The sequence below is a fragment of the Colletotrichum aenigma genome (genome assembly GCF_013390185.1).
Source record: "Colletotrichum aenigma strain Cg56 chromosome Unknown KSG_Cg56_contig02, whole genome shotgun sequence".
Taxonomy (NCBI): Eukaryota; Fungi; Ascomycota; class Sordariomycetes; order Glomerellales; family Glomerellaceae; genus Colletotrichum; species Colletotrichum aenigma.
Window position 1 is genome coordinate 4,083,608 of NW_023500908.1, and position 21,537 is coordinate 4,105,144.

Sequence of the window (21,537 nt, forward strand, 5' to 3'; positions counted from 1 at the left end):
TGCGTGATGAACCCCATTCACGAACGATGAGAGACTGAATTTGGCTTGCATGAGGTGTTCATTTTCATTGATCGTGGCCGTCTCCCACGGCCGAGGGCTGAATTGTGCCCATCAGTCATCAAAGACCTTTCTATCACTCTCTTCGGTCACAGTAACTCAATCCACACTTTTGGAGGTATCACAGGCAAATGTCTTGATTTCAATGGTTTCTCATTGGGAGCCCTTAAACCGAGGACCTCAGATGCCAATTGATGCTCTTTACAAGCCAGCCCAACTCCCCGACCTGTTGACGATTGCAGAAACGGATTCCCTTTTTAAAATCCTATTGCGAGTTAGCTAGGTGCTCATGCGCATTTGTCACCCTTGAACCGAGGCGATGCCATGCACAATGCCCTTGACGGACGGTAAGGTATCACATACTCAGAGGCGTGAAGAACCATCTGTTCTTGCCGCTCGTGTAACGCTCCTCCAGAACCTTCTTCACCGTCTTCTTGGCGTCCTCACGCTGGGTGACCTCCTTGAAGGTGTCGTTGGAGACGACGCCCTTGAGGCCCTCAAGCTCAAGAGTGTAGCGAGTGGGCATCAAGTGGTTGTAGTTGACAAGCTTGACGAAGGGCTTGATCTTGTTGCGCTTCTCTTGGCGGGTCTTGGACATGCGGCGGGTGATCTTAGAAGGGTAGCGCTCGATTCCGGCGACGAGGGCGTGGCCGAAGGGGTGAGCCTTGTTGCCGGAGTCGACAGGCTGGATGATGACGACCTAAAAATAAATCGGACGTCAGTACTGTCTGGTCTCGTATCCACGTTGAACAGCAATTTCTCCCAGTCGGGCGGTATTGGAAATTTCAGCGTCGTCGTCGGGGTCGTCGAATGAACTTTGATCGATCGCAGTCCTCCTCTTTCGTTTCGTCTTCGCGATGCACATCCCCCACCCAGTACCTCGTATCTTCGTCCGGCGACGTGAAATTTCCATCCCCCTCGACAGGAGGGATTGCGTGCGCTGCTCGCAGATATTCGACTGAGTTCGTACCTTCTTGCCGGCGTAGCGGCCGTGGGTGATGATGGCGACTCTGCCGACCTTAAGGAACTTCATGGTGACCTGCGTTGTCGGGGCTTTGGGCGTGCTGAGGTGAGATTGTCGACGGACCGCTTGCCTACGAAATGTTCGTTGTAGCGCGAAATTGAAATTTCGACTGCGACGTGTGGGTGATTTTCGACCTAAAGGCACGTGCTTAATCATGTGACTACCAAGCCTCTTCCTTCAGGCTGTCCCGTCCCACCCCACCCGCCGCTATCGTGTCCGAGCGTCTGTGCTGTCTCTGTAAGGCAATACCTAAGTAGGTAGGTAGGTACCTGGGCAGGGCGCCTCGGGTCGGCGTTGTTCGCACCAGTTCCCGAGGCTCGATAACGACGACATACTACATTTCTACTCGCACTCTTTCCACACTAAAGCTCAAGGCGATCCCTTCTTGCACACAATGGCCGCCCCTCCAGCCTATATTATCTCAAAGGTCGCAGACCCCGTCTTCGCACTGGTCATTGGTCTTGGTGCTGCTGCCACGCGAATCAATCGTGAGGAAAAAGATAAAGGCAGGACGACTCAGGAGACTATCGCCGCTGCCCAGAGGCATGTTATTCCGTACTGCTGAATAAAATAGCTTCGGCCTCTCTTCGTGGACTGGACTGACCCGAGCATGTGTCACACAGGCGAATAAGAACCTCAAAGTTTTCCTCTTGAATCTGGATTTCTGCATATCACGACGAGAGCTCAAGGGAAAAAACGCGATGCACAGCAGTACAACATGGTTCATGGAGACGCGGTCTCTCGCGGTCTATATCTGTGTATCTTTAATAACCGAATGAAGGGCCGTACTCCTTCTTCATCGCCTCTCGGACCATCTGGCCACACAGCTTCGCCGTTGGGTTTGTGCTGACTGCCAAACCTTTGGCTATGTCATTCCCATACCTGCCGCCCAAAGCAAAGTCGCGCGACGCCGCCTCTTCGAATTCAAGTTTGCTCCAGTTACTCTCACGTCTTTCCTCATCCACTCGCACCTTGAAGCGGGGCACCAGCTTTGCGGTCATGTGGTATATGGCTGCTCGCTGTGTATAGGCAAGAGACAAGGTCTTAGCCGCTTGGGGCGACATGGCGCCGTAAATTGTACGGGGTGTCAGAAGCACGATGGATCTCTCAATGTCTTCCAGGGCGACCTTGGCTTGGAGGCTCATTTCAGCAACGTCAGGATGCTCAACAAGCCGCTGACTGGTTGCAGGCGCCTCTGCCAGTAGCAATGTGTCCCCATAAAGGCGTCGAAGTGCCTGCACACGGTTGTTTCTGGCGCTGGCATAGTTGGGGTACTCGGAGATGAAACCCTCCAGCTTCGATAAGAGGGCCCTGTACTCCTGGACTGGCTCAATCGCCGTCTTTGGTCTCAAGCCAGCCAATTGGAGCTCCAGCTGCTGCATAGACAGGACAATCTCCCTCTCTTTCTGGATGACACGCTCGTAGACGGATGTGTCGGTGATTTGAGGGTCGCGAGGAAGCGACGGATCGAGCAGGATGTTGGCTGAGGGATCGGATTCAGGATCTTTGATCTTGTCGAGCACATTGACGTCGTGCTGGCTCAATCCCACGACCGCCATGGTTTCGGTATTTGTTGAAAGGTAGCTATCAATCCCGAAGTATGCCGTTCGTCTTTCTCTTGGAGGGCTGGCTCAGAATAAGTTGATAACCTGTTATTGGGAGAGGGTTCTCCGAATGGCCGACTGTTTTTGAACCGCGCACTGGAAATACTTGACAATTTGCGCGGCGACTCTAGGAGACTTATCAGACAATGTTGCTGGAGCGGATGCAGCGGGTAACCGAAGCGCGTCTGAACATTCCGCACACTAACGGCTATGGAAGGGTTTCAAAGGAGAAGCGATAAGCAATGCCGTCATTTGTAGTGGGTAACGCGCGCCCGCACGCACACACACATTGTACCATCCCTCGGTTTACCAGAGAGTGACGGAAACAGCGGCTGCGATTGCTACAGCTCTGACATCCTTTGTTCTTGGGCAAGGAGGCAAGTACCAGTTGGGATAGCGGGCATAGCCTGGAGCATCCGAAGCATGGTGGGGATCGTCAAGCCGCGCCGCGCCCATGGTCCGGCCAGGGACGGCTTATCTCGGCTGACCACGGCCATCTGCTCGGCCGGCGAGTTTCCGCTCGCGATTACATCTCAACATGCACGGTTCTGCTCAACCCGCCGCCAACCTCTCCTTCCACTTTCGGCACCATCTGCTAAGGATCGAGGCGAGACCAGGATGACGCCCAGCACGAATGTGTGCCGGGTCAGACATTGTATCAGAGGAGACCCGACCCCGAAACTAGCCACTAACAGGCGTTGGATTTGCTGCATTTGGAGCCGCCCAGTATGCGCCGTGGAATGCAAGGCAACACAATATCCCGGTGCTTGTGAGCGGAAGTCCGTCCTTGGGATACTGTTTAAGGTTCATCAAATATACCCTGTTTCCAAGTACTTATATGGAAGACGGTGTGCCAGGCACAACCAAATCCATTCCCTTTCGCTCCCTCACACCGACGTCCGTTGCCAACATAGGATCGATTCAGAAGATCTCATCACACGAATCAGCATCCATTCATATTTACACTCGTGACATTAGGTCTCCTCCCCCCCGAAAACTGCTGAGTGTCAATGTCCCCTTCTGCAATCACAGACTCCCCGCTACAGACCGCCGCCTATCCGGCATCGACTGACCTCGGCGATGGCCTTGCAGTGCAGCATCCGCCGCCCAACTTCCGGGGCTACGACCACGTAACCTGGTGGGTGGGCAATGCGAAGCAGGCTGCTTCTTACTACAATAACCTCTTTGGGTTCAAGACCGTCGCGTACAAGGGACTCGAGACTGGCAGCAGGTACATCTCATCATACGCCATCGCCAACAACGACGTCCGCTTCGTCTTCACATCCCCCGTGAGGTCTTCCGCCCACCTGCCCGAGGATGAGCCCATCTCTGACGCGGAGCGCAAGCTCCTGCGTGAGATTCATGCCCACCTCGAAAAGCATGGCGACGCCGTGAAGGACGTCGCTTTTGCGGTCGACAACGTCGAGGGCGTGTACAACAAAGCTGTCCAGGAAGGCGCTCAGTCGATCCAGCCCCCTATCGTCCTTGCCGACCCTGACCATGGCGATGTGTTGACGGCCGTCATCTGCACCTACGGCGATACCACCCACACCCTTATTTCTAGGGGTAACTACAAGGGACCATTCCTTCCTGGCTTCCGCGCCGCAAAGCCATCGACTTCCTCCATTACCCTACCTGTGGCCCCCTTGGCCCGCATCGACCACTGCGTTGGCAAGCAACCAGTCCTGGAATGAAATGGTCACAGCGTGTGCCTTTTATGAGCAATGCCTTTCCTTCCACCGCTTCTGGTCTGTGGACGACTCTCAGATTTGCACAGAATTCTCCGCTTTGAACTCCATCGTAATGTCGTCAGCCAACAACCTCGTCAAAATGCCCATCAACGAGCCGGCTCCCGGCAAGAAGAAATCGCAAATTGAGGAATACGTCGTGTTCAATTCGGGGCCAGGTGTGCAACACATTGCCCTACTTACTCCGAACATCATCGAAACCGTGTCAGCAATGCGTGCCCGCGGTGTAGAGTTCATCGCCGTTCCTTCCACATATTACGATACCATGCGCCATCGACTCAAGACGGAGAAACGTAACTGGGAGCTCAAAGAGGACCTGGCCACCATCGAGGCCCTCAACATTCTCATCGACTACGACGAGCAGGGCTACCTATTGCAATTATTCACCAAGCCGCTGATGGATCGGCCTACTGTCTTCATTGAGATCATTCAGCGCAACCACTTTGAGGGCTTCGGCGCCGGTAACTTCAAAAGTCTGTTCGAAGCAATTGAGCGCGAGCAGGCCGAGCGTGGCAACTTGTAAAGCATGCTGCGTTGGCGCGGAACACCCTGCCTGTCGCAGCACAACAAGGCAGGGGATTATTTCGAGCCGCTAGGACTGAAATCCACAAATAAGGAGGTGATGGCATTTCTTCATCAGCTAAGCAAAGTGGTATAGGCTTATTATTAAATCTTTGCCGGATCGTATCCGTTGCACCTTCATCCGTTCTCTCGTATCCTGTGCCAATCCTCAAGTACTATCGTGATACCTTCTCATGCGTCGACAGCCATTGCCGTCCCGTTTATCTGATACTCATGTACTCCATTGGTCGCAATAACATCATCCATCCTCGCTCCACGGGTTCCACTTTGACAGCCGGGGCAATTATGGATAACCTCATGAGCGTATACATCGCAGTCGATGCAGAAGTGGCTGTTGCACACAGTGCAGGCATATCGACCGCTTTCGCTGACCCCTTTTAGCTCAGATGGTGCCACTGGGGTCGGAGCCATTGGCGCTGTTGTAGTCACCCCGTCATTGTCGTTCGCTTTTTCCTTGTCCCTCTTCTTGGAGGCCCTAGGCGGTTCTGGGAAGGCCGTGAGACAGGAGTAGCAGGCCTTGGAACTTCCGGCCTTGGCCCAGGGTACCTCGACCCAGTTTCGAAGTGGGAATAGATGATGGTACGAGCGAGCGAGGTGGGTGGATAAGATTAGTGTCAGACCGCACGCTGGGCATTCGATGGGTAGACGACACACACGGGTGCTGCAACGAGTGCAGAGGTAGCCTTCACGAGCGGGCTTGTTGTGGCAAGCGCAAATGGCGGTGGCTTCACCCCGAACGAGTGTTCTTGATGGAAAACCCATCATGAGCAAGGATGCAGTGCTCTGCGCAGCGGTGCGGGTGACGGGCGGGGTGGTGGCAGCGAGGAGTAGATCTCTGAAGTGGGCATCGTTCATACAAACACTATACTGAGTGTCATCACCAGAGTTTGTCCGGCTGCAAAGCTCGGCACAGATGGCAACCTGCGCGGCAAGACCGACGACAGAGACGCGGATGCGATCGGTTATAAGAGAAGATATCGTTTCGTGAATGTCAGCAGGATCGGAGGAGAGCAGAGCGCCAAAAACCACGAGCACCTCGCGGGTGCCATGCGAAGGGGCGTGACTATGATTCAGCCAGTCAGTGGATGTTCCAAAACAGAAGAGCGGGAGGAGTTTGCACGTACAAAAGTGCACCGCGACACATCTCAAGGGCGTTCTGTAAGCTGGGGTTGCCTGATGGGTCTTGCCCCTCGAAGGACTTAAGCTTCTCAAGGTGGTCGGTGGGGTTGCCACTCATGTCGCTGATTCTAAGAGCAACACCATCTCGCATCCCAATGATTCCAAGTTGAGAGATAGGGTTCTGCTCGAAGTACTCTTTGACGAAATCTGCCGCGTATGCCCAAGTGACGCGGTAGCGATTGGGTAGCATATCCTTCTCTGTCATGGCGAATGACATGTCCAATACGAGTACCAAATGCCGAATAATTCCTCGCTGGAGCGGCGTCGTATCTTTGAGCAACCTCCTTCTCTTTTCAGCCTCAAGACTTGCACCAACCGCCAGGCTGCCGTCGGCGCCCTCTGTAACTTCCTCCCAGCTGCGCTTGACGTCCTCCCACCGCGCCTTGGAGTGCCCACTCTTGCCTTTCTTGCCACGCGCTTTCCCGGATTTTCCGCCTGCGCCGTTGCCGTTGGTTACTCGATGATCGTGGAGATCGTCATCGGACATGTCCTCGACGTACTCGCCGTCGGAGTCGGCCATGATAAGTGGCGTCGGTCGGGATCGCTAGACGGAGAGATGTTTGGGTCGTTTCGGGGTGCGTGTGAGCTAGTGGATTTGTATTGGTTATTCTCATAGAGATTTCGGGGTCGATCCTAGCGTTTGTTTGAAAGGCGAGTACGAATGCTGCACTTTTTCGCGAGTTGTCGTTGTTGGATGAATGAGCAAACAGGGTCGCAAGGCTGTAGCGGAGAAGATCGCAGCCTCGTAGTCTAGTCCCTGTGCTGACCCCAACAGCCAATAAAAGCTGGCCTGGTGCACGACCCTTGCCAGCTTGCTTCACATACCCGAATTCCATTCCATGTTGGCGACCCTCAGCAGAGACGTGATTTAAACCACTAGTGAATTCAGTGTTTTCCTTCGCATCCGTAATCATTCTTCTACTGCTTTGCATCTGCGCCTATTATAGGTCTCTTGTGTTGTCTGCCCACTGCTGCCGGAATTAGGCACGTAATGATTCCTAGGTGCCAATCTTCGTCGACGGGGCTTCCATCTACAAAGTAGATAGTGCAAACGACATCGTCACAAGTCACTCCCGGTCTAACATGGAAAGTGTTCCGACATGCTTCAATATGTCAATTCAATCATTCGACCTCTTATACATTAGTCGCTTCGTCAGGGTATAACTGCGTAAAATATCAAAGGCCATGCGCTGTACAGTAATCGACAGGCGGGGGGGCGTCCGTCATTATACATCCAAGCAAGACTAGGGGAAACCACTTTTACAACCACCCTACTGCCATCTTCGCACGCAGCTCGAGAAGACGCCGTTCACTACTCTCATGGCAGCGCATCAGGCAGCCGATCTGCCTAGCACTGTGTCCAAACTCCGTCGATGGTTGGGGAATCGAATAAAAAAAAAAAAAAAACCAAACCGCCATGCGTGTCTCATGCCTTCAAATCAAATGATCGTGCGAATAGTCTGCCCTCAATGGTCATTCGTGAAAGAGTGTCTGGAAAAGTGTGCCCAAGAACCCGATGGGTTGTCTCTCCATGATCATGACCGTATCGCGGTCTGATCTTGTGCTGTCGTTTCCCAATAGTTCCTTCGGTGCGTTGTCTCCCGAACTTTGGGAACCACCAACGTGCCTGGTCCCCGCCTCGACGCCAGAGAGCTATGGATATCTTAGTTGGTAGGCTGAGATGCGGCGGGATTCTGAGGCAATCTTCGAGTCGCAATATCCGTGGTGGGCATTGTCATTGGGGTGAGTGACCGTCGGGTTGCTATAACATCGTTAAGGCCCATCTATGCCGGGCCCCTCTCTCAACACAGTTCGTATTTTCCATTAGGAAGATGGCGATGAAGCTCGAGGCCCTCGGCTCCTTCTTGACCTGTCAATGAGTGTCCCTTATCTCTGCTCTAAGGGTATGCGTTTCCGACAGGCATTGGCCAGTCGTCTTCGGTGATGCTGGACCAGAAGATCCACACCGTCACGACGGCCAAAAGGGTGAAGAGCGTTTCGAAGAGGGCGCCGTCAATCTTGCCCGAAGTGCCGTTGCAGATATGGGAGCTGACAACGTAGTTGAAGATTTGGCCGATGGCGAATAGCAACAAGGCAGCCGTCAGGTAGATCATAGGTCGCATCTCGCCGAGGATGCGAACGACGAGTATGGCCTCAAGAACGAAGAAGGCGACGAGAAAGACGAGAGGTGCCAATTGATACAGAATGTAGAGAGCAATGTGGCGGTTGGGGGGCGACTGATAAGACGAGTCCCAGTATCCGGTCCAGTGGAAACCAGTGTCGAGTGTGATGTATAACGTGCCGCCGAAGAGTATGAAGGCGGAACCAAGGATGAGACCCATAGACAACGGGGTTCCATCGTCGACGATCTGGTAGCCAACAACAGCATTGAGCATTAATATCCAAGTGGCCGCAATTATCATGCCAATGTGAATGCCAGTGAATGCCTTGGCATGTGTTAGCTTACGCACCTCACCGTAGAAGATTTGGCCGTAACACTTACGATTCGAACATTATCAGCCAGAGGAAAGTCTCCAACGGTGAAAATCTCGCATAGTTGTAGGATACCAAATGCGACCAGGAACAGTTGCATTTCCCTAAGTGGTAAATCAGTACTTTTGGTTGCCAAAACGGAGCACAAGCGCGATGCGCAAACGCTGCTGGAAGCTTACCTCCGGCCGACAGCAGCCTTTTTCCGCTCTGATCTGAAATACAAATAACCAGCCGTGAGGATGGCGATGAAGCAAAGCAAAATAGAGCCTAGGTTGCCCAGCTTGTGACCGCCACTAAGAGGAATTCCTGTCAATTGGCAACCGCCCCATGGTCCGTCCTGGCTGTGATTGTCGGAAAGCACCTAAACATGTCGTGTCAGACTGTCAACGCACGCCGTGTCAGGGATGGAGGCACAAGCTGTGGTACTACACACATTGCAGACGGGCAGCGTTGAATCCCGGCAAAAGTTCTGTGGAAATGGTCAGCATAAGCGGGAAGTCAGACTGTTCAAAATGCCACCATGCCCGGCAGAAAGCTATCATTCAATGGACGGAACCTACATAGAAGTTGCCGAATTGTGTCGAACCCATTGTGATGGACGTTTGCGGCTGGGTTCAAAGGCTGAAATGCCAGTGATTTGAACTTTGTTTTCCTTTCGACACAACGGTTCGCCGACCGAGTCGCGTTGCGGTCAAACAGTGGCTTCGATGTTTCGATGAGGCGGCTTTTGGAGCTAGTATTAGGGCTGTGTTGCAAACTTGGTCATGAAGCGTCGGACGAGGTCGAGAACGGCAAATGGTAACGTCGGTCGCAGTGCAGCCCGATCCTCCAGGATTGTATAAAAAGATATCTGAGGAATGTTGATTCAGTCTTTGTACTGTTGGGTGGTCGGTGGTGGTAGTGGTGGTTGTGGATTCTTCCTGGTTTCGCAGTCCCGTATTAAATTCTTCACTTCAAGGCGATGCGACGACTTTCCCCCTCTTAACACGACACTCGCGGTGCGCTCTCTCTCTCTTTCTCCCTCGTTCTGCCTTTTACCAAGCCGTCGATGAAAGTAGAGGGTAAGCAAGAGTCCTAGACGAGCCCGATACAACGCAAGGCGGATGGGCGGGGGTGTTGGGTCGATGTTGCGAAGGCGACGGTAAACGCGAAGTAGTGGCGAGTGCACTTCAGTGGTGGTCCAAGACGGACAGGCAGAGGTATGCAAACCGGGTGCAGCAGGCGCAAAGGACGGGACGGAAAAGGCGCAGGAAAGAACAGTAAAAGCGGCCGCAGTGGGCAGCGGGACAATATAAGCCAACCTTGGAACTTGGTAGGGAGTGGAGGCCTTTGGAACACCTGGTCGTGGTACGGGTTCTCTTCCAGTAACAGCGCCGGGATGCTAAGGCAGGAACAGGGACTGGAGCGACTGGCCGAGGGGCCTGCCCTTGCAACCTTCGACGCCCTGCCATGCGACGAGCAATTGACCTCAGCCGTAGAAGATTCACGAGGAGGATGAGAGGGTGAGAGAGACATGGAAAGACGCGGAGGAGGGTGGGCAGGCACGTTGCGACATGGTACGTGCCCCAAGATACAGGGCATGGCGCATCAAACTGGAAAGAGACGAGGGTAATAAAACGGATCCCCCGCCTGATGACGCTAGACCTACTGGCGCTCCCGACGAGCGGCTGCACGCGTCATGATTGGACGATGCATCTTTGGGACGACGGCCTTCCAAGCATGCGAACACGATTGGTGGGGTCTTTCCCAAAAGTGTAATTTGGCGACCCCGGCGACCCTGTGAACCCTGTGTGAAGCTTCTTCCCTTTTTTTTTTTTTTTTTTCTCCCTCTCTCTTTGGTGCTGTTCTCCTCTTCCTCTTGAACTCCTCTCTCTGCTGTCGTCGCGCCCCGTGTCTGTCTCCCGGCAAAACTCAAGGATATCGTTGATGCGCCGCTAGCCCTGGAAAGTAGTGTGTACTCTTCCCTTCTTCCCGTGCTCTTTTTATATCGGTACTGTGTTCTGCCGTCTATCGCTCATCATGGATCTGTGACTGGCGCTGGTAGGGGCAACGGTGCAATTAAGGTGCTGCAAAAGACGATGCTCGTCCGATGTTGCTGGATGAATGAGGAGCATACAGCAAGTGGTTGACAACTTCTATGTATCTGAGGTGCAGCTTGAGCGTCATGACGAGACTCTCCCCCCACCACCTCGGAACCAACCTCAGCATTTTAAGAAGTCGCAATGCAATGCGGGTACCGAGTGGTAAGGCAACGCCGAAAACCCCGGGAGCTTGATTCGACTAGCCTCTCCACTGCCAATTCAACCTCTCGCAAGACCAAATAAGAGCAGGATCAACGGCAATGGCTCAGCAAGGAAAAAGCAATGTGAAGTCGAGGTAACTTGTCCATAATTTCATAGCTTTGTTATGCGCCATGGCCCGTGATTGACAAGCTGGACCTGGTGTTGGACCGTCGGCCACTACGGTGCACTAACACGACAAGTGTAACGCACCATGCAATACCATGCCATCCATACCTTAGCTTCGTTTTGTTACCTTCATTTCCCACTCGTCCACTGATTGTAGCCAGAGACCGACCTTCTGGCCCTGGTTCTCCCTCTGCGCTCCCTCTACATATCTCGACTTGCCGCGACCACGAGCTCGTCCTGGTCTAGCACCTAGTCCCCCCGGCCTGTACCAGCCCCCAAGACCTCGGCGCCTGTGTCACCACCTAGGTTCATTATGTCCCTGCAATTGTATCACGTCTTCCTCGCTACTTTCGGGCGAGACGAAAACATTGAAGCACCTGGTATCAACCCAATCCGAGTTCTCGAACCTGTCTTACTACCTAAGTATATACTGGTAGTCGTGAAGCATAATTGGATCACGTTTTCCGCAAGACAGATGTCCTATGCATCTGGCACCCTGGAGCCTGTGCCTTTGCAATTCGCGACTGCTATGCGGCGTCATTGAATGACACTGACCCTACGACAATGCCAGCTGTTTCCCCCCTTCTTCCAGGAAATCACGCTGCGCAAAAATCCGAGACGATTCGCCCACCTCAGTCAACCGCTCGGCGCGTGTGGCTGCCAACGCCAAGCCGGCGGGCCGACCTATGAACATGCGAGCCTAGCAGCCTAGGTACCTACGCCGTACAGATTGGCACTGGCAGTGGCACAGACTACGGCCCTGCCTGGCAGGCCCTAGGCCCCCTGACAACCGCCGCCAGGTCTGATTCTGGGCGGTAGCCGTCTGGTCCATCCCTACCTAGGTATCCGTACCTTACCTAACACACGTACCTATGTGGTGTTCACCGAACCCTCAGCTCTAGCTTGGATTGCGGCATGGCCAAGCACACTGGGCCGGGCACAACTTGTGGGAATGCGGCCAACGAGCGGCCCTATAATAGCAATGTGAGTTGCAGGTTCAAAGGGATTGAAACAACCAGGGCGACGGGACAAGCGGCTTGATGAAGGTGCCTGCCTTACTGCGAGTTTCGAGACATCACCATAATCAGCCAATTGATCTGTTGCAAGTTGTAACGCGTCGTTCCAAGATCCGCACAGATGTGAACTTGCTATCTGTATTTCCACCCACGTGCAAAACCCGTTGCTCCATCCACACAAGAAAGTTCGTACGGGCACCTCACAACCACGGAAACAAGCCGGGACAGGAAGGCCGCTAGCCTTGTTCTTACCCAGCCTCCCGTTTTCGCGGTGTGATGGTTGGCCCTGCAGTTAAGATTTTTCTCGCCTTCATCCAACATGGGCCGGGCTAGGTTGCTCGTCCACCTCAATAAGATCCCACACCGACGGCTGACGGCTGACGGCTGTCATCGTCGTCGTGGCTCGCCTGTCCACCGCCTGTCCACCGCCTGCCCACCGCCTGCCCACCGCCTGACAGCCTGCTCCGATCCGAGGACGGACCGCCAAGCTACAACCCACGATAGAGCTAGCGGTGTTCGTAGTCTCAGGTCAGTTCGCTGTCCGATGACCAATGATTCGATTCAAGGGACAGGGGTTCCCCCGTAGTCTCGGCAACAGTCTGGAGCCCTCGTCGTACGCAACTACCATAGTAACCCAAGGGCCGAGTCCTCTGTCGTTGCCCTCCCCCTGCCATAGTACGGACCTTGTTTGCCACCAACCAGACAGACTATTGTCTGTTGCTCGGGTTAAAGCAACCCATTGGCCGCATCGCGTCCCGTTTGTCAATCATATGGTACCTGAGAATGGCATTAACGAGACGATACGGATATGGCGATAAATTGATCCAATTCTACAAGGAGAGTAGGGATACCTTCTCAGTGTAGCATATCAGCCTAGGTACCTAAGTGCATCCAATTTCTAGTCTTACCTTGCGGCTAAGGCACCTCTCGATGGCGAGAATACCTTGCCCATTTGGAGTTGATCTTTCGCCGCGCGTAGCAGTAAGTTATTGATAGTTTGAATCTGGAGCGATGGAGGAGGGCGTCATCTTTCGAGGCGACTGCAAGCTCACCCTGCAGTTTTGCAGTTATACAGAAGGTTAAGGCGGCAGCACAACTACTGACTGAACGCTCGCCCAACCACACCGCCACACTCGGCGCCACTCGACGAAGGCTGCCTGCTATGTAATCATCGACAGGCAAGACAGAACGTGGTCATGCGTCTTTCACGATCAAGTTTCTCTTTTTTTCATGGCCTTTGCACCAAATATTGGCCCCGCAATCGTGGGGTCTAAGATACGAAGATAGAGTCTCCAGATCCCTCGCGGCGATCATGAGCATCGCCTAGTATTTAACAGAAACCTGCGCCTCCGTCGAAATGCAGTTGCCAACTGTGCGGGTGCGCTAGGAGCATGAAAGGCTCAAAAAGTTAGAGTCACTTTCTTGCTATCAGACTTTGCAATGGGAGAATCTTTCGGCAACACGGCTGCGTCCGTAATACGGTGACAGAGCAATTTGCACCTGTCCCGTCGCACTCTTACCTTATCTTATCAAGTTGGAGTGGCACCTTGCCGAATTGACAGTACATGCACCTAACTAACGGGCCCGCCTTGCAACAGGCACCGGCCGGGTGTGGTGGGTGTCCAACCAACGAAGCCAAACAGCTCATCCAGCGCTACCTAAGGTAGGTGGGAGTAATGCAGCCCGTTGCCCCGCAACCCGGGTGGGCAAAATAAACGCCTCGATTGCTGGTTGGGGGGCATCGCCACTAACACAACTCACCGCAACAGCCCAACCCACGTCACAATCACTGACAAACATCAAGCCCGGCTCTTGAGACGTGCCCCATATCAACAGTCACCACCGACGCGACCTCAGTCCAGATCTCTGGCTGCTTTTGAATTATTTGACTCTGCTTCGCGCCTTGCTTCGCTAATTGCCTTTTTTTCCCTCTCGCGGATGTCACAGGCACCCTTATGCTCTGCGAGTAAGACCAATTTGTGTGATTCAGCACGCCAGCAGCACCAGCTGCGCCATTCATCACCATCAGACACACCTAGTCAAACTCGTCATTAGATCCACATCGCACCGGCTTCCTCTCCATCCTCCACACTCACATTCCACGACTTTACGACCTAACGATATTTCCCAATCGCCACGCGTCTCTGGATTGAGTTCCAACGACCCAGACCCTGACTTCCAGAATAATGGCTCCCGTCGAGCGTGAAGCTTCGAGGGACTCGGATCGCCACCTGAGACACCAACATTCAATGTCCTCCGATCAGGGCAGAGCTCTGGTTCCCATGTAAGCAACCAAAATACTGGCCTCCGTCACACCACTAAATCGATAACTTCCTCTGCTCTCTCCTGTCATGTGCTGGCCATGTCTGTCATTTGGCGTCGACTGATGAAAACCAGGTGGGATAGCTCAGATCCTGATAGGGCACCGCCGCCCCTGCCTCTCAACCCTCAATCGCCCAGCGTCGGCACTTCTAGGAAAGGAACTTCCAGCGCCATTCAGTCCGCCCATGCTGCTCTCACCGAGAGAGCGCGAGAGAGCGCAATGCTCCCTGCACCGCTGACCAAGCGGAACACCGACGGCTCGCCAGAGCGCTCCCTCATCAGAGGCTCTCAACACAAACGGATGCAGTCCCTTCAACCAGGAAGTGTCCGGGATCTAAGTCTGCTCTTGGAGAGTGGCCAGCAATCGAATCCTCCATCCCCGACTAAGTCGCCCGAAAGAACCCCGCGGCCCTCGACGCCGGCGGCCAAGCGACGAGATAGCTTCTCTGACACAAGATCGGTGGAGAAAGAAGCCACAACCCCATCCTCGGCCCCAAGCTTGACACCAATCATACGGCCGGCTGTTAAGCGGTCACAGCAGAGCATCTTGGGGGAGAACACGCCGCCTCAGTCTGCAACAATGCTTGCCATCCAGAACATGCCGCTTCACGGCCCCAAGGAGCCCGAGGCTTCCTCCAACGGCTCCACAGCTCTTGTGAAGGCACCACAGTCAGTGGATGCTCTTTCTGGGCAGATCCTTAGCCTCACCAATATTGCTACTGCTCTTCAGAAAGACATGGCCCAGCTAAGCCGGCGAAGTCGTGACAATGCTACGGATCTGTTAAGTCTCAAAGAAGCGACAAAGGCAAGAGATGAAGACATCCGCAAGAGCTTGCGCGAACTCATAAACAATGCCCACGACTCGACGACTAGACCGTCTTCTCGGGACCCCTTCGCCAGCAGCCTCTTCCTCGACACCAAGTCCCATCACACTTCTCCTCCTGCGTCCAAGGCCGGCCGGCCGTTTTCACTTCCGAGGATACCATCACCAAACAGCTTCGCAGCATCAATCGACAGAGACAACTTGAGCACTCCATCGCTGTGCAACTCGGAGTCTCCAGCTTCAATGGCAATATTGGACAAGATCATCAGAGACATGGGCACAAAAGAGGGACACGACCTTCTGCTGGCTCGTCTCACTGACGTAGCAGAAAAGCTTGCCGGCGTTGCTCCAGCTTCCAAGGTGGATGAACTTATTCATCTCGTAAAGGCCAAGTCTGACGATGCCGTCGTATCCCGAAGCAATGGCGGAAACGGAAATGGAAATGGGAACCGGCCTCGCCCAGCCGGCTTTGATGATGACGGCAACAGCACTGATTTTGACTTTGACCCCGGTTACGCAAGTCAGCTCACCCATAGATCGGAGCGGATATTACACAATGAGCCAACCTCGATGTCCGGTTCAACGCCCAACGGGGCGTCTGACTTAGTGAACGACGAGGTCCTCAGGATCATCCGTACCGTCAAGGATAGTGTTGCTCAAGGAGGTGGCCTCACCGCCGAAGTCAAGGCACTCGTCAGAGAGCTTCGCGGTGAAGTTCTTGGCATGGGACGAGAAATTGGTAGAAGACTGGACGAGGCCAATACACAAGCTGTGTCCACGGAGCCACCAGCAACCAATGAAGAGATGTCAAGGATTGTCCACGACGGCCTTGAACGGATGAGGGGGCATATGGACGAGGTACTCCGGGAGCACCGAAGACAGTCCGCCAATTCAGTCTCCTCCAGAGAAAGCGCAGTCGATTACCAAGAGATTTACAACGCCATGAGAGCGGCTCTGCGCGATTCACAGGCATCACAGCCCAAGGCTCCCGACTTGAGCCGCGAAGACGTCATCGACGCTGTCAGGAATGCCTGGGAGAATTACAAGCCTGAGGTTGAACATCAAGACCTTGGCCTCGGACGGGAAGAGATCCTGGAGTATCTCAAGGAGGGCCTTCAGGACTACGTCAAACTAGATCGGCACCCTGTGGGTGCTTCCAGGGAAGAGGTCTTCCAAGCAGTGGTCGAGGGCCTCAAACACTTTGTTCCACCCCGTGTTGACACCCCGGCTAGTCTTTCACGAGACGAGATTCTCGACGCTGTGCGTGAGTGTCTGGAGGAATTCGAATTTCCTGTAGCCCCGTCGGCTTTCAACCAGGAACTCACACGTGAAGACATGATCTATGCTGTCAAGGAAGGCCTCAGCGGATACGATCTGCCTACAGCTGGCTCCCTTGTGCCTCATCAAACCAGTAACGATGAGATTGTGTCCAGACTGCAGGATATTCTTGACTATATGCGAGGACAATTCCAAGCTGCATCAGAGGAGGCAAAGGATACCATGGCGGCTGGCAGCCGTGATACTGAGCATCTTCTAGGGGCTACAAAGGACGGCCTGGACAAGCTAAGGACGGACATGCAAGAGTATATGACCCATCTCAGTACCACTACCGCCAATCAAGATGAGATCACGGACACCTTGCTAGGCACCCTGGATTCCTTCAGAGATGAAATGGCTGCCTTGGTTGATCGGGTTTCGAGCGACTCAAGGTCAACCATCGAGAACCACATGGAATCCCTTCGAGACACAGTCAACTCTTCTATGGTGCCTGTCAGTCCCCAGATCAACCAGAAGGAGATCATCGAAGCAGTAAGGGACGGCGTGGACAGCGTGCGTGCCGAGCTACGCCGCCCATTCGCTGGTGTGACAGAGATCCTGGACGCTCTACATGACGGCCTAGCGGATTTGCGCATCAGCATCGAAAAGGTCGGAAACCGACCGGCAGATTTGACTGCCAACGACGAAATACTGGACGCTTTGAAATCTGGCCTCGACAGTGTTCGATCGGATATCGACAATCTTCGGGAGCATCAGGGCCAAAATGACAAAGCCTTGATGACGATGAACGATGGCGCGATTGTCCCAGCGATCGCAGATGCACTCAAGCAGGACGACATCAAAAATCTTGAGGTTCTGATTACCCAGCTGGGTGTCAAAGTTGAGGCCATAGAGCCAAACAATACTGAGCCAGTCTCCAAAGAGGATCTCTCGCATATGGAGGACCTTCTGCACTCTTTGCAGGAGTCCGCGTCCAAAGATGACATACTTCGTCTCGAGGACATGCTTCGGCTTGTTCAGGAATCTGTGTCCAAGGATGACTCAACCCGAATCGAGGAAGCCCTGCTTAATGCCCCGGGTTCTGTGCCCAAAGAAGATCTGGCACGTCTCGAGGAGGCCATTCTTGGCATCCAAGAATCAATCAACCAGGAATCGGTCAAGGCGAAGAGCAGCGATGCACCTAACCCAGCTAGCGCCGAAGCCGCTTCCAAAGAGGACGTGCAAGCTATCGAAACCATCTTGCGCAATACCAAGGGCCGCCTAGACGACCTCATCGACGGCGAACAAGCAGTACGGAAGGAACATCTCGACAGTCTGGAAAATATCATCCTGGAGACCAGGGAGACAATCAACCTAATAACCACTCAAATGGACGCCCTTTCTCAGAAGGACGACGTTACGAGTGTCGAGTCACTGGTCACGCAAGTCGCTGCGGGCTTCGAAGAGATGAAAGAGAGTGCATCGAAACAGCTGGAAGACCCCGAACGTGTTACCAAGACTGATGTTGACGCTGTTGAGGCGGTTTGTCTTGACATAAAAAATGTTTTTGACCAGATGCTCAAGACGGACCTGGCAGCGCTCGCAACCAAGGAGGACCTGGAAAAGACAGCAACGGCACTGGAGGAGCTTAAAGCACCCGTCGAGAGCCTGAAGGCTCCCCTCAATGAGCTCAAGACACCTTTGCAGGAACTTAAAGTCCCCTTGGAAGAGCTGAAGACACGACTGGACGGGTTGACCGAGTCTCATGCTAAGGGAAGTGAAGAGCGCCAGGCCGAGATCGTCGGTGTTGGTGAGAGAGTCTCAGAGGTCAAAACATTCCTTGAGGAGTTCCAGACTTTGATGAAAAGCAGGCTTGAGGATGGAGTCACCGGAGTTGAGACTCTTGCCAAGCTCATCGAGGGTGTTTCAACCACAGTTAGCCAGAACGCTTCTATCGGACAGGAGCTGAAGGATCTTTCCGACACAATGAAGATGGAATTCGAGGAGTCCAAGGCAGGCGTAGTTGGTGCCAAGTTAGAATCGGATGAGAAGTTCCAGCAGACGACGGAAGCCCTGAGTACCAAGATCGACGAAAGGGTCGCGGAACTGATGACCAAATACGACGAATTCCAGGCAACTCTCGAAGACCGAACGAAGGCGGGAGAAGCTCACGATGCCGACACGGAGGCGGCTGTTCTGGGAACCAAGGCCGTTGCGGAAGACCTCAAATCGCTTGTTGACACGTTGGGTGCGGCCGTGACCGATTCAATGGAGAAGATGGAAGAGGCTTCCAAGACTGTATTTGACAGGGTGGAGAATCTCATGGCCAAATCTGACGAGAACCATACGGACGACAAAGCCGAGCATCAACAAACCCGTGATCACCTGAAGCAGGCCATCGACGCTGTTGAAGGTCTCCAGGGACAAGTTGGCGAAGCACAGCCGCAAATCCTTGAGGCTGTCAAGCACGTCCTCGCCATCGTCGGCCAACACTACGATTATGCCAAAGCTTCGGCCACCGATATTCAGCAACGGATTGAGGAAGCGAAACCACCCGAGCACGCGCTTCTGCCACCACCAGAGAAGTACTACGACGATACCGTAGTGCTCGAAAAGCTCGAAAAGTTGGTCCAGCACACTTTGGTCCCGTCCGAAAAGTACGACGATACGCCACTCCAGGAAAAGCTCGACAAGATCGTTGAACATACTCTTATGCCCATCGACAAGTACGATGACACAGTTGCACAAGAGAAGCTCGACAAGCTTGTGAAACATATCTTGACGCCTGTCGAGAAATATGACGACGCGATTGTCCAGGAGAAGCTCGACAAGCTTGTGGAACACGTCTTGACGCCTGTCGAGAAGTATGACGATGCGATTGTTCAGGAGAAGCTTGACAAGCTCGTGGAGCATTCGCTTGTGCCGGTTGAGAAGTATGACGACACAGCCGCCCAGGAGAAACTGGATAAGCTTGTAGAGCATTCCCTCCTACCGGTCGAAAAGTATGATGACGCAGGCGTACATGAGAGACTCGAAAAGCTTGACATTGGCCAGACTGAGAAGATCGACATGCTTCACATGGGCGTCAGTGAAAAGCTTGACAAGCTTGACGTAAGTGTCGGGGAAAGGCTTGACAGTTTCGACGTAGGTGTGGGCGAGAAATTTGACAAGCTCGATACCGGCATGAACGACAAGCTCGACGAGCTCAACACCGGCATAAGTGAACAACTCGGTAAGCTCGATTCAAGCATCAATGAAAACATCGACAAGCTGGACCTAGGTATCAGCGAGAAACTCGGGAAGTTTGACATGGGCATGATTGAGAAGCTCGACAAATGTGATGCTAGTATGGGCGAGAGATTTAACAAGCTCGACGCGGGTGTGAACGACAAACTCGACAGGCTTGTCGAGCACTCTCTCGTCCCTATTGAGAAGTATGACGACAGCCCCGTACACGAAAAGCTCGATAAGCTAGTTGAGCATGTATCAATTCCGGTTGAGAAATACGATGACACAGCTGTTCATGGAAAGCTTGACGAACTCGTCGACCATAGTCATGCAGCGGAGAAGGCTTTTGCTCAGCTTGACACACTCGAGAAGGTCCACCAACAAGTCCTTCAGACTGCTGCGGACATCTCACTCTTCCTGGCAAACCAGACTAAGAAAATTGCAGAGGAGGACGAGGACAGAGAAAAGACACTGAACGAGGTCAATCTTGCATTGGAGCGCCAGCTAGCCCTCAAGGAGCAGATCCAAGAAAACCTGCTTGACCTCAAGCAGGAAGAGGAGCGGCTCAAAGCATCAGTGCTTGGACTCAGGACTGAGCAAGATGGCTTGATACGGCAAAAGACAAGGCTCACCGCCGACGTGTCGTCTCTCGAGACAGCTCTACATTTGCGCCGGGAAGAGCTCCACGACATGGAGATTCGCGCCGAAGGGTTGGAACGCCGGATTTTGGAGGGAGTCATGGATCATTCCCGCATTCTCCTCATGTCAAAGGCAACCAAGGGACGTGACGCTATGAGCCGGAAACGTGTCCAGACCCAGAAGTCGGGCCAAGACTGTGGCGTCAACGAAAAGATTTCATCACCCACAGTCAATTTGGCTCTCTCTGCCAAGCGGAGTCTGAAGCCGCCAACCCAGACGGGGACCGCGCGTCGCATACTGTCGCTCAGCCAGATCACAAACAATGTGCCAACAGGAGGTGTTAAGCGCAGTCAGAGTGTCAGGACTGCTGGCGCTGGTGGTAAGGGTCTTCGGAAATCTAGCTGGGCAGGCGGCTTTGCAAAGGGCTATGGAGAGTTGGACAAGGAAAATATGCTGAAGGAGACAGAGGAGGAGAACCTGCCGAGCCCGGCGCCACGTGAAGATGCCATCGTCGTAACAGAAACCATGTTGGGCAGCGACGATACGAGCGATACTGAAACTTTGCGACGAAGCAGCCGTGGTACGACGATTGTTACGGAAGGCACCGAAAACTCCAGCGGCGATGGCGATTATTCGCATTTCTACGACAATGTCCGAAGCGACCCACAGAGCGACTGGGTGGAGAGCGGCGTCCTGGGCGACGAGACGCCAGCAAATGAGGCCACAGGACTCGCGGAACAATGAGAGCACAACCTGATTTCGCTACGGTGTTGCTACGGTCTAATTATGGCGACTATGGAACCTGTGGTCAATTCAATTCTCGTATCCTGCGAGGCTTCTGGCACACTGCGTAAGAGATAATAGTCGGCTGCTTGCTTGTCTTGTATTTGTCTTCTGCATCGTGGGGCAAGGATGATCCACCCTGCAGGTAAAGTTTGTTATCGTATTACTAGTGAGATGCGGAAATAGCCATCATCTTTTCTCCTTCCCAGTTTGTGACCATCACTTCTTTTTTTCGGTATGTCAGTGTTTGGCCTGAATATGACCCCGCCTGTTGAGCCCGACCATGGCTAGTGATTGAATGAATCTCTGGTGCGATGTGTTTTTTTTTCTCCCGATGGAGGGAGGGGCAATGTAATGCGAGCTAGCCTAGCCAG

The 21,537-nt window shown here is 53.5% G+C and overlaps 4 protein-coding genes across 4 annotated transcripts; 1 reads left to right on the plus strand and 3 right to left on the minus strand.

The window, feature by feature from the left end:
• Positions 1-1,845: 1,845 nt before the first annotated feature.
• Ttc36 (Tetratricopeptide repeat protein 36) lies at positions 1,846-2,640 on the minus strand (the record flags this gene model as incomplete). The annotated part of the gene is made up of 1 exon (XM_037318404.1): positions 1,846-2,640. The coding sequence occupies one exon, from the start codon at positions 2,638-2,640 to the stop codon at positions 1,846-1,848; it is 795 nt and encodes a 264-aa protein (XP_037184199.1).
• Positions 2,641-5,186: 2,546 nt separating this feature from the next.
• ssl1 (General transcription and DNA repair factor IIH subunit ssl1) lies at positions 5,187-6,714 on the minus strand (the record flags this gene model as incomplete). The annotated part of the gene is made up of 2 exons (XM_037318405.1): positions 5,187-6,078; positions 6,140-6,714. 2 exons carry the CDS (start codon positions 6,712-6,714, stop codon positions 5,187-5,189), a joined length of 1,467 nt encoding a protein of 488 aa, XP_037184208.1.
• Positions 6,715-8,092: 1,378 nt separating this feature from the next.
• Positions 8,093-9,277, minus strand: CHS7 (Chitin synthase export chaperone; the record flags this gene model as incomplete). Its single annotated transcript, XM_037318406.1, has 5 exons — positions 8,093-8,641; positions 8,698-8,791; positions 8,867-9,048; positions 9,121-9,156; positions 9,248-9,277. 5 exons carry the CDS (start codon positions 9,275-9,277, stop codon positions 8,093-8,095), a joined length of 891 nt encoding a protein of 296 aa, XP_037184207.1.
• Positions 9,278-14,297: 5,020 nt separating this feature from the next.
• CGCA056_v003150 (uncharacterized protein) lies at positions 14,298-21,124 on the plus strand (the record flags this gene model as incomplete). Its single annotated transcript, XM_037318407.1, has 2 exons — positions 14,298-14,395; positions 14,509-21,124. The coding sequence occupies 2 exons, from the start codon at positions 14,298-14,300 to the stop codon at positions 21,122-21,124; spliced, it is 6,714 nt and encodes a 2,237-aa protein (XP_037183271.1).
• Positions 21,125-21,537: the final 413 nt, after the last annotated feature.